The sequence below is a fragment of the Podarcis vaucheri genome, assembly GCF_965113315.1.
Source record: "Podarcis vaucheri genome assembly, chromosome: 7".
Classification (NCBI taxonomy): Eukaryota; Metazoa; Chordata; class Lepidosauria; order Squamata; family Lacertidae; genus Podarcis; species Podarcis vaucheri.
In genome coordinates this window covers 43925676-43938869 of record NC_138765.1, presented here as the reverse complement: position 1 = coordinate 43938869, position 13194 = coordinate 43925676, and the positions used below count along the sequence as shown (strand labels likewise).

At 42.7% G+C, this 13194-nt stretch overlaps 1 protein-coding gene across 2 annotated transcripts in view; it reads left to right on the top strand.

The window, feature by feature from the left end:
• The window catches only part of CMIP (c-Maf inducing protein), a 153475-nt gene that overhangs the window by 102967 nt on the left and 37314 nt on the right, over nt 1-13194 (top strand). The window contains exon 1 of one of the 2 annotated variants that reach the window (XM_082232315.1): nt 10487-10612. The exons of the other annotated variant lie outside the window; for it this stretch is intronic. Within the exon in view, the coding sequence (XP_082088441.1) occupies nt 10601-10612 (12 nt within the window). The 5' untranslated portion in view covers nt 10487-10600. Of the gene's footprint in view, nt 1-10486; nt 10613-13194 lie in introns of those variants that run through there. 2 annotated transcript variants of the gene reach the window in all.

Sequence of the window (13194 nt, the reverse complement as noted above, 5' to 3'; positions counted from 1 at the left end):
TGTGTTGTATTTCTTTTTTGTTGTTTAGTCGTGTCTGACTCTTTGTGACCCCATGGACCAGAGCACGCTGTTTATTTTAATCATATTTTGGATATTGTTAAATACCTCTTTTTATTGATAATGTTAATGTTTTATTTTATATTTTTGTAAACCACTTAGAGGTTACAATCAGGTGGCATATAAAATTTGTTAAACAAACAAACAAACAAATGTATTCAGGCACTGCAGGTGAAAGGGCCCTTTCTCTTATTCTAACCAGCTGTTCTTTGGCTGGTAGGGAGAAACAGGAACGTCCTCAGCAGCCATGAGAATATTCTGAGCTCATCCTTGTGGGTGGAGGTGATTATTGAGGTGATTATTTGTAGGCCACTTAGAGCAGTGGTGTCATCAGATTAGGACTTTGGGGGCACAGGCCCCATTCAGCAGAATAAACAGGAGGCCCTTAAACACAGCACAGCTGACCTACTCCATTTTGTGGCAAGTGAACAAGTAATGTTATAATCTAAAGAGCCTTTAAGGACATTAAGTCTAGAATCTAAAATTAACCAGCAGCTTTGCTCATTAGGACTTCAGAAATTGAAGCAGGAAATAAATAGGTAGCCAATGGAGCTGATAAAGACAAAATTGGCTTTATTATTTCTTCTACTTCTTCTAATTTCTTTTTTTATTAAATTTCTATACTGCCCTTCATCTGAGGCTCACAGGATGGTTTACAATATAAAAACACAAAAATTTATAACATAGTAACAAACAAGAACAATGCCTACCCATTAAGTTTTTTGACAGCTTTCTGAAAACCAATTTGAAAATTCTGGACTGTCTTCAAGGGCAGCCCTATACAATGCACATGGCAGTAATCCAGCCTAGAAGTGACTAGAACATGGGTAACCAGAGGCTGGGTCTGATTTCCGCAGGTAATTGTCCAGCACCAATGAAAGCCTTGTAGCTTATTCTTACCCGAGGCATGTGACTTTGCAAGTAATTGCACCTGGCCTGTAAAGTGTTGACCGTGAATGTGTGAAAAAGATCACACTACTGTTCCATGATAAAAAAAGTCATAGACCACCTCTAATTGCTGGGCTTTGAGGTGTTTGCAACCAACAGAGTCTCTCCTGCACAAAATGGCTTAAGATTGGATCACTTTGCTGTTGAGGCCAGAAGCAGTGACAGGCTTTTAAGGAAACAGGCTTCTGCAAAGAGGAAGTTCTGCCCTTCCTGCTGATCTTGGCTCTACATCTCATTATGTTTCCAGTACTTAGAGCACTGGGCATTATGGGCAGTATCATTGGGAGATAAGCAGTGTTTATATTTTTACATTTATTTTTGCTGGGAGGATGAAGAAGGATAGCAAATCGGACGCCTTGAGTCCAGTTATGAACGTGTATCTGAAGTTCTTTGGCAGGACACTGGACCACATTGAAGCGATTCGGTCATCATGGTTTTCTCATTGCCGTACTATGAGCTTCCATAATATTCACTTAAAGCTTCACTTTGCCTTCTGCTAAATATTGGAGACCATGATGGGTATGTGCTAGGAAAGAAGCAAAGCAATTTTTAAAGGTTCTCCGTTACTCAGCTTGGCATGTCGGGGCAAGATTAGTTATACACAATGGTGCTGTCAGGGTAGGACTTTGGGGCCGATGTCCAGGCTCCCCCTCAACAGAATGGGCAGTGGTGGCCCCAGGACCAGCTGGTCTGGCTTGCCACATTTTGAAAGGAAGTAATAACAAGGGCTGATAATTTTTTTCAGGGCTACAGGAGCAGTGAATGTAAATGTTACCTTTGTACATGAGGCTAGTTTCTATACACAGTCACACACACACGCCTCTCTGCAAGATGCACTAGCAGAGTTTAAGGGTACATTCCAGCCAGGCGAAAACACACAAAAAGGATGTGCAGGGCCAGTAGGAGGTGTGGCCTGGAAAGAGTCTTGAGGGCCATGTAGAGAGACTTGGAGGGCCACATTCAGTTCCCAGGCCTGAGGTTCCCAACGCTGTAATACACATTGCCATCTAAAAAGCTGAGACCCCTTAAGTCCAGAGCCTAAATGTCTCTGTAACAATACTGCTGCTTGTATAGTGTTATATGCGCTTTCATTTTCGTTATTCTCAAAAACCCATTTCTGGTTTTCAGAAATGGACAGAGCGAAAGCTTAGGCACCCTCTTCCCTTTGTATACCTTGTGCAAACCCCATCCTGGCTCATGTGACAGGGCGGGGCCAGCCGTGAGATGGTCTGATAGACTTGCAGGGAGGACGATGCTCAGTAGGGTAAACAAGAAATTCAGTATGTTTGTTTCTCTACCTTGCAAGCCGGCAAGGGTAAGTGGATGGAGGCTGCGGTGAAGCCTCGTGTGATTCACCTTACGGTATTGTTGCCATGGTGCTGGTTTAAAAATAGGGCTGTTGAGTGAACAAAGTTTTGTTTTCGAAAACAAAAACAAAACAGCATTTAAAAGCACTTGTGGCCTTTAAATCTGTGCAGAAAAACGTTTTCAAAATCCTTGGGATCAGAAGATGTGGCCTGATGTGACTGTTTTGTCATGGAAATAACGTTCTAATGCTTCTGCACTCCGCTTCTGAATGTTGGGCAGCTTAGGTTAATGTCAGGGTCAAGGAGCTTTTTGAGTGGCGGGAAAACACGTGGCAGAGCCCCGTGAGACATCACTTCTTAAATTTTTATCTGCTGAGAAAACAACGCTCCTTTATTTCCTGAATCACAGACTGTCTTCCTAACAGAGGGCACACCATACATTGAAAGCACATTTATACCACTTTGACAGCCAATGCTTTCCCCAAAGTATCCTGGGAACTCCCCACACAGCTTCAATTCCTAGTACCTTTAAGCTACAGTTACCAAGATTCTTTAGAGAACTGGAAGCCGTGACTGTTAAAAGGATGTAAGTCGCCTTCATATGTATGGTGCAGATACGACCAGAAACTAGTTTGCATGACTGCAGGGCTGCTCGGTCCAAGACCAGTTTAAAGATAAAATATCCTAAGAAAGGAGGGTAGGGAACTTGACAAATGTGTTGTGGCATAAGCATTATGGTGTGACTAACTTAAATCCGTTGATTTCGGTTGATCTACATTGAGTTGGACTTAGAATCATAGAATCATAGAGTTGGAAGAGACCACAAGGGCCATCGAGTCCAACCCCCTGCCAAGCAGGAAACGCCATCAGAGCACTCCTGACATATAGTTGTCAAGCCTCTGCTTAAAGACCTCCAAAGCAGGAGACTCCACCACACTCCTTGGCAGCAAATTCCACTGTCGAACAGCTCTTACTGTTCTTCCTAATGTTTAGGTGGAATCTTCTTTCTTGTAGTTTGGATCCATTGCTCCGTGTCCACTTCTCTGGAGCAGCAGAAAACAACCTTTCTCCCTCCTCTATGTGACATCCTTTTATATATTTGAACATGGCTATCATATCACCCCTTAACCTCCTCTTCTCCAGGCTAAACATGCCCAGCTCCCTTAGCCGTTCCTCATAAGGCATCGTTTCCAGGCCTTTGACCATTTTGGTTGCCCTCCTCTGGACACATTCCAGTTTGTCAGTGTCCTTCTTGAACTGTGGTGCCCAGAACTGGACACAGTACTCCAGGTGAGGTCTGACCAGAGCAGAATACAGTGGCACTATTACTTCCCTTGATCTACATGCTATACTCCTATTGATGCAGCCCAGAATTGCATTGGCTTTTTTAGCTGCCGCGCCACACTGTTGTCCAGCCTTTGTCAGTCTGGTGCCCTGTAGATGTTTTGGGCCTGCTACTCCCATCATCCCCAACAAGCACGCCTCATGCTGGCTGTGGCTGATGGGAAATGTAGCCCCAAATATCTGGAGGGCACCAGAGTGGCAAAGGCTGACTCCATGTTGTGAGACCACCTTCAGTCTTTAAGCTGCCTTCCTTGTTTTGCTGCAAGAGAGTAACACGGCTACCCTGCTGCAAATCACTTATTTAGAAATTAGTTTAGAATTTTTTTCAACAGAAGCTCTTTACCAAGTGGTTTTCAAATAAAGCGACATAGATAGAACACAGCTAAAACTCACAAAACAATTAAAAAACAAATATACATTAAACCATCATCATTAAACACAGATAAAATCAGTAAGTATGTATATAATGGAGGGCATGTAATTGAAAAAGGGTCTCTGGGAGATTGCTAACAGGGGCAGATTGTATTCGATCTTGCCGCCTAAGGGTATTCTATATAATCTCTCTCTATATATATGCATGTAGCCAATCCTGAAACATGGATGCCTCTAGAGCAGGAATCCAGAGATTTTAGCTGGCCACTGTCAGCACCACAAAGGAAGGGGAAGAATGCAAACACAATAAGAGCCCCCGAGCAAATGATCCTCTTCCTCTCAGCAACTGAGCAAGCTGCTCTTTAAAACCTACAACTGCTTTGAGAAAAAGAAGAGGAGGAGGATGCTTGGCTTATTTCAACGGCTGGTGTACAGGAATCTGTTTTGGTGCTCTGTTGATGTTCTTTGGCATCAAGATGTGTGGATATAAATCATTTTGGATGGAAACAGCCCTCTTGAAATGTGACACTTCCCTGCAAAATAAGGGTATCGAGAGCTGCGAAGTTCTGCTTTCAGCAGCTCCTATTCCCCTCCCCGCCAGCTCTCAAGTCTTTTTTAAAGCTGCTGTAGTGCATCAGATCTGCAAATTTCAGCACCCGAGACATCCCTGAGGGTCCTGCAGTAGAAGCAGCCCTCTGAAGCAAACACGTTTCTGGAGCAATCTTGCTGACGACACTGATGATGCAGGTGCACAGGGAAGAGAAGTCCATTTCACAGCCATTTATGGCGAAGCTGGGTTAAAGGCACAGCAAAATAGCACGTTTTTCCAAGGAAGGGAGAATAAAATAGGTAGGTAAACAGATATATATTTTTAAAAAGTTTCCCAGTGCTTGAAAGACCTTCTGGGAAGGAAGGAAAAGGGTGGGGGCAGGAACAGAGAATGGGGGGTGGGAGGCTAGGAAAACAATTGCAAAAAGTGGAGAATAAAATGGGGGTGAAAATCAGGACCGACAAGCATCCCTTTTAATCTGATTTGGAAATGTAATTGCCTTGAATGATGCTCAGTGGTGAAATGGTCTTTGCTAAATTAGAAATTGATCTGAAAAGGAGTCCCCTCAGGAGATGAATGTTCATTGTTGGCTAATCAGGTGCTGAGTTTTTGAGATTAGCTAGAACTAATAGAAGGAGCTCCTTTGCTGAGACATCTCTGCTTTTATTCAGAGCCAGGCTCATAGTTATAGGGAATGTTTTGTGTGTGTGTGTGTGTGTGTGTGTGTGTGTGTGTATGTGTGTGTGTGTAGATAGCTAGATAGATATATGCATTTATTTTTCAGCCTTGAGGCTGAGACAGGAGGCTGGTTACCTGGGCAACAGGCAGATTTCTCTGCAACGGGATGCTTTGTGGCTATGCAATCTCCATGAGCTCTCCTTCCCTATGAATAACAGGTCAAAGTACAAAAAGATAAGGCCCTGCTTGCCAGAGCTGGTACCTGTTTTTAACAGAGTTAACAAGCACTTAGGCCCAGGAGGTAGCTATCAAACATCAATGATTCAAAGAAGGAGAACCACCATCTATAAATTAGTTTCAGTTGTAGTCAAAGTATTGTTATTATTATTAGATTTATTACTTGCCCTTCCCCAGCAAGTTACAGCCATTTAAAATTCAGGATTAAAACCAGTTAAAACAGATTACAGTCACAGGAATAGGATAGGCCTTGAAAACACACATCTCAGGGGTCAAAAGCGAGGGTAAAGATGTGTGTCTTCAGTTCTATAGTGAAGAAGACTGATATGCTCTGTTGAGAAAGAATTCCACAAATTAGGGACTGCCATAAAGAATGCCCTCTCCCAGACCACTGCACACCAAACTTCTGAGGGCAGTAGATCTACCAAGAGGGTCCTGTCCACTGATTATTAACCTGAAAGGGTCTGTGGAGAAAGTGAAAGTGAAAATCTCACGGCTATTTAGGGACCTAAGCTGCTAGTTGTTTAGGACTTTAAACACTAAAATAAGTACTTTGAAGCGTGCCTGGAAACAAACTGTGCAGCTGTTTTGGAACAGGGTTTATATGAGCTTTATTGCAATTTGTATCCCACCTTTCCTCCACCCCCAGCCAATAACCTGACCACTACATTTTGGACTTTTTTACTTTTCTGAGTTGTTTTCAAGGGCAACCCCACATAGAGGGCATTGTGCTAATCCACTCTGGAAGTTCCCAGAGCACGGAGTACCATGGCCAAGTCATCTCTGTTCCAAAGGAACTTTAGCTGGCATTCCAGCCATAGCTGGAAATGTGTGTGTGATACATACATAATGTAAAATTGTAGTATCAGGACTGATTTCCCTATGGCCCTCCAGAGTCTGTTTCCAGAGTGCTGCTCCCATGACCCCTGACCATTGACCATTCTGGTTGAGACTGATGGTGAGTCATACTACACAATATGTGGAGGGTGCCAGGTTGGGGCAGACCTATTTGGAGTATCACACCTTTGCATGGTCTCCAACACTGTTTAAGATCCCACATCCACAGGTGTGGATGAGTAGATTGTTCAGAGGTTCAGGAATCACAACATATGGCAGTAAAGCAGGGGTCGCCCTTCAGATGTTGTTGAACTATAACTCCCCAGTTTAGGGTAAGGGTCATAGCTCAGTGGTAGAACATCTGCTTTCCATGCAGAAGGTCCCAGCTGTGGTTTTTGCTGGAGACATTCAGCAGTAGAAGAGAAATTTTCCATTTCCCAAGTAGTAGTAGTAGTAGTAATAAACTGAGAAGTAAACCTTCTTGCTCTAATGAGAAAAATATGGAAGCGTTCTTGATATGAGTCAGACAAGAGCTTACATTTTGCTAACCAAAAATCATAAAAGCCAATATCTGAAGAAAATTTGCCAGAAGGAAATGAAAAAAGGAATGGAAGGTTTAAAGGAATATAGCTAGGTTGGTTTTTGTTCCACAGTGGTTGTGTCCACACTTAAAATTAAACCATGGTTTAGCATTATGAGGGTTCAGAAGGTTTCACTTCTGTTTTATGCAGCTTGCAGCTTGTGTTGTCCGAATTTCAACAAATGTACCGTAGTTAGTCTAAAGCTTACTTGTTTCCATGAGTCATATTTAAGATTAACCATAGTTTAGGGTTCAAAGAATTTACTAAACTGCAGTTAATCTAAAGAGACACTTCCAATCTCACCCTGGCCATGTTGGGGGAACAGAATGCACTAAACCATGGTTTAGTGAACATGGCCATTGTCTGTCTTCTGCAACAGATCTGGCTATGCCAGGAAATGCATTTGCTAGTGCAAAGCACAGCTGGAACCAGAAACGGTATTCTTTACAAGTCATTCAGTCTTCAAACACATGGAAGTAGGAAGTTCAATCCAGATTCTAGAAGTGACAAGCTATGTGCCAGGACCATATACTAGAAAGCTGTGTGTCTTTACAAAGCTATACATGCAGTAGTAGTGAGAAGGTCCACCTAGAACAGGCATAGGCAAATTCTGCCCTCCAGATGTTTTGGGACTACAACTCCCATCATCCCTGACAACTGGTCCTGTTAGCTAGGGATGATGGGAGTTGTAGTCCCAAAACATCTGGAGGGCCGAGTTTGGGGGTGCCTGATCTAGAAGTTTCTTTAAAAGGATGTATTGTGTTGGCTCCCCAGTTCGAATTCATAGCTACAAATGGGAATCTCCTTATATATAAGTTGCTTGTATATGTTATTGGGAATGTGAGAAGTTTGTAAACTGGTAACATCATATTGTGTGAAATTATGGAAGACTGAGCCTTAGCAGAGCTAAGTGAAGAAATTAAAGATGCTGAGAGTGAACCTTGTCAAGTTGAGGCTTGCCTTGCAGCAAGTGAAGAAGGAATCCCCTGCAGAACCCTTGGCATTTTTTCATTTTGCTGGAGCTTGATTTCCTCTGTGCTCAGTAATAAATCAATAATTTCTGGCACACCCAGCCCGTGGGAAGCCGACTCACATTTCAGATGTAGCATTAGCGTGTCTGCAAGAAAACGAGTGAATCACTGCTAGGAGAAGTGGTCCCAGCAGAAATCCTGTCATGGTTGGAAGCTGGGGTGGGCAAGGATTTTCTATCAGGGAAGAGGATATGTTTAGATTGCTATACTGAAGTCATGGAAAAATGCTTCAGTCTCTTGGGTGAAATTTGTTTGGTACATGGTGTGTGTGTGTGTGTGTGTGTGTGTCCGTGTCCGTGCGCGCACACACACACACACACACACACACACACACACAGAGAGAGAGAGAGAGAGAATGTAGGACGCAAGATTGGCAGCAAATGGAAAAAACGGATTTGGGACAGAAAAGGGAATGGAAAGAGAAAAAAGGTCAGGATCTGTGCGTCTTTATGGGAGGGCCTGGTGACTTCACAGGGGAGAGGGCAAATCTCTGGATGACAGTGTTCTTCCCATCTGTGTGCATTTCAAGTCCCATCTCACTGCACTGAAATAATGGCAAGGATTTTGCTGATGTCATTCAATACTCTAGTGACCTGGGCACACGTCTTGACAAAATAGGCTTGGAGATAAGGGACGAAGGGTCATGTGGTGCTTCTATATTATTATATGCCATGCAGAAATTCCACCCATCTTACGCTCTCTTCAGTCCTTCCAGAAGGCAGAAAGGTCAGATTGACTTACTCCTTTTTAATAAAAAGGGAGAAAGGACGTACATTTTCAAAGCTAGTGTCAAATGTTAAATAAGATTGGTTATTTTCTTTTTGTTTTTTAATAACATACTTCCCTTAAAATTGCATCTGTAGTATCAGACTGGCAGTGCAATCCTAGGTGAGTTTACTCAAGAGTAAGACATACATGTAGAATTGCTGCCTTAGTGTCAGTTTCTTAAGCAACTGCTACACTTCCTTTCTAATTCATAGAGCAACTTGGTTAATTTGTGCTTCCAGTTAAAATTATACAATAGCAATGAAGTCAGAATGTGCTGAAAAAATAGAGGGGGCAGAATTTAAAAAAAAACAGGTGTATGTTTGCTGTTGTCCTGTTTTGGAGTTGAGCACCAGAAATCTGCTCACACAGCCCTGAAATAAGGCAGAGGTGAACATTGTCAGGTGATGGGAAAGGCTTTGCCAGAAACTCTTAAGAGGTGCTGCCAGTCAGAATAGACAGTACTAGGCTGGATAGACTAAAGGTGCCTCTAGACTGTCAGTATTTTGTGGGAGCGATTCAACTGTGTGCCAGGATATTCAGGTTTGTGCAGTTAAAAATGGATTAAAGTGTTCTGTTGCCCTTGCACAACAGATCACTTAAAAAAGAGAGACTTTTTTGCAGTTAGAAAAGTGATGGGGAAATGCATTAGAATGTGTGGAAAATGGGAAGGCGTATAAACACCCAACAAGCACTTCAGGATGAATAGTCATTGTTGTACAGCATCCCCACAAACAAATCCAAATGACTGCTCAGTAAATACCAGCTATAATCTAACCTCCATGTAAGATTTGTGCAAGCCAATCGTGATGAATGCTCAATAAATAGGTCCTCTGAAGCAACCCAGACCTGGCATAAGGCAGGTTTCCTATGCTTATATGTGCAGTCAACTCATAACTTACGCACATTTAACTTGTGTGAATTCAGCTTGGCCAAAAAAAAGGGGGGGGGCAGACATCCAGGAAAAAAGGGGCAGGGGGTGGGAGAGAAGGGGGCAGAATCAGCAATCCTACCCATCATTGCACTCATCTTGGAAGAGGGTTTGGAGGGGTAATTGGAGAATGATAGCATCCTTGGGCGAGTGTTTGTAGGTGCATGAAGAGTTTACATTGCTTTTTATGGACCATTTCCCGGTTTTTAAACGGTTTGTTTTGATTATATGCGATTTTGTATGCTATCCCCAGAATGTACCCCCCCCCCGCATAAGTTGAGAGTGGTCAGTACCAGCTGGTAAATGGTTGTCTGTATTTGCACATTGTGAGTACAAGATAGCAGTTGAGTGCCACCGAGCGCCTCAAGTGTTTCTGCTGAGAAAAGCAGAATTGCATCCAGGAGCAAATTCAAGATACTGGGGTTGAGGTCTCTAGAGGGCTGTTGTGTATTTCCGCCCACATTTTGCAAAAGATAACAGTGCAGTGTGCAAGCATATTTAAACTCCTCTGGCCCCAAGAGCTGAAGTGGAGAGAGGAGGGAGGGAGAGAAATTGATCTTCCTCTCCTTGTGACTCTTCCACAGTGGGAGTCTAGCGAGATTAACCCTGAAGCTCTAAGCTCTGCTTCAAACAATATCTTTTGGGCATCGCCAACCAGTCGTTCCAGGTCTTTCTTCAACAGCAGACAGTTTTGTTCACTTCTTCCTTTGAACTGCAGCTCCAGAGGGTTTGGTGTTTTGTTTTCAAGTCTCTAGGGATTATTATTATTTTGTAAGGCTGTGCAGAGAACTTTGTGCAGGCCTTTTTTAAAAAAACAAACATTTTTTTTAAAAAGAAAAAGAGTTGCAAAGGATAAATTTGGCATCTGCATCCAAACAGCCAGCATCGCTCAGTGCCAACAGTTCTTCCTGAGCAGATCTCTGCCAGATTAGAAAATTCAGCGCTGGAGGTCGGCTTCGCGAATGGATTCTGAGGTGCAAGGGGTGGGGATTTGGGGGTGAGGAGTGTCGGGGGCCTGGACTGGTTTTATCTGTATATTGTCTGTTTTTCTGTTTTAGCTTTTCTCGTTCTGCTTTACTTTCTGAACCAGGGAGGCTATACAGGATGAGAATCTGTTGGGGCCTTTTTCTTCCCCTAGGCTCCAATCAGGCAGAAATATACAGCCTGCAAATCTGAAAACCCATTTGCTTTTATTCGGTGCTTTATGGAAAACCTAGAAAGAGTTTGGGAAAGAAAATTGGGCGTGGGGTAACCACAGAAATAGCTGTGGAATAGATGCACTGTTTGGTTGCTTGTTGCACGAGTGCAGTGACAATTTCTGCTGTATTGTCAAGGGAATCGTGTTTTTAGCTGTTATAGAAGAATGTGCTTGTAAGTACAATTAATAGTGTTACGAACAGCCTTAAAGTAGAAGCTTTTAAAGGCAAAGAAATTCATTGGGGCACAGCCTTTTATGGGCCAGTGGCTGTCTGCAAAGTGGTCTCTGACCCCCCACTTTTGTCAGTCTTACTATTGATACCTCCAGCATTAATAAATAGCAATTTACCCTTGTTGTTGTTGTTTTGATATCCCAGAAATGATTTCCTCTTGTCCTCAAGAGTGGGGAGAAGGGGAAGATAGAAATGTACCCTGAGAATTCTATTGAGGAGCCTAGGGGTGGCAAACAAATGGGTAAATAGAAGGCATTACAGGGCAGGTGAAGGACACACCAGAAGGAGCGTCCAACCTTCTGAAGGGGAGACTACAAAAGCAGGGCAGGTCACCTCTGATACTCATATCTTTTACTGTTTGATTTTAGGTTCTGTTTTTTGTTTGTTTAGTTCCAATCCTGTTCATAATCGTGCACATGACACCAGCCCTATGTAGCGTTGTTGTTCATTGCTCACTGATTTATTTATTTATTTTAAATCTCCGTTTTGTTGTAGTTTATGGTTTTTACATTATATACTGCTTTGGTATTGGCAAACAATGAAAGGTTTGTAATTCATTTGACTGAATAAATGCATGCATTAATAGATGGATGACTTTGCCTAGGATCACTGATTTGATGCAGTCTATAAGGCAGATTTCTAACTTACTCAGAGCAAGATCCACTGAGCGGATCTGTAGGACTCAATAGTGCATGTGCGAGAGAAATATGGGAAGTTCAGGGCGGGATGGCCAACATTACAGGGAGACAATTGTCCGGAAGCAAGGGAGATGACAAAGAAACAAGGCTAAGAGGTCGGCATCTTCACTAATTTACATCCACCTGCCCAATAGTGTCTGTTGTTGTTGTTGTTTTGTTGTTGTTGTTTTGTTGTTGTTGTTTTGTTGTTGTTGACTACACACTCTTCACCCCCAAGGTCCCAGGGCAGGTTACAACAATTGAAAATACAACATTGAAGCCAGTTTTAAAAACTTAAAATTGCAAAAAAATTAAAAATGCAATAACAAAATATAGGTTAGGTCCTGAAAATCTACATATCAGCTGTCAGAGGCCAGGGTAGAAGAGTTGCATTCTTTAAAGAAAGCTCTCCTGGTGCCCTCCGGATGTTTTAGTCCACAACTCACATCAGTTTCAGGTGGCACTGACTGGGGTTGATGGGAGCTGTAGGCCAAGCCACCAGGAGGGCACCAGATATGGGGAGGCTGCTGTAAGAGGATCTCTTAGAATCATATAATTGTAGAGTTAGAAAGGACCACGAGGATCATCTAGTCCAACCCCCTGAGCATAGGAATCTTTTGTGCAACATGGGGCTTGAACCCACGACTCTGAGACGAAGAGTCTCATGCTTTACCAACTGAGCTATCCCAATAATTTTGCAAAACCTTGTCAATGTAACTCAAAGGTTGCATTTGGCAGTGTGCAGTATGTAGACATGAAGGCCTTTGTGTGGTTTTGTTATTATAGTGTTGTTTTCTGGCCTTCAGCCTGATGGTTAAAGTGGTGCTTTTTTTTTTTTTGCCTCTCTTTATTTGCATAGAATTTTAATTCAAAGGCCAACTCTAATTAAATCAGCCGTTGGCATGGTTTTTCAAGCTTGGTTGTTTTCGAAGACCAAACCCATAAAAGTGAAAACCTGTGGCATAGGCTACACAGACTCCTCCCCTCCTCCCCCCTTTGTTTTTCTGCTGCCTTTGGGGTAGAGAAATGGCCTTGCTTTTTATATTATTATTATTATTAAGCATAAACCGAGATGCCATCTGGGGGGGGGAATATTGATTGATGAGCAAATAAACATAGATCAGGCATCCACTGTTCTCGAAATCAACCAAGCTGCATTAGCCAATGGAAAACTCATCACATCAGGCTGTAAGATGAACAAGATAAAAGGCTGTAATGCTCTCTGCTCTGTAAATGATAAAACAGAACCATAAAGTGGGCACCTTAGAAAAGTGGGTATGGAAGAGATTATTGCTTAGGTTTATTATGCTGAAATGTTTTCCATCTCTGAAAAGGGCCTCAGTGACTGGGATATAAAAACCCATTTTGAACATGGCTAAATTGTTTTATTTTTACCCCAATTCTAACCCATGGGGCCTTCAGTGATCTACCATCCAACTTTCTGATCAG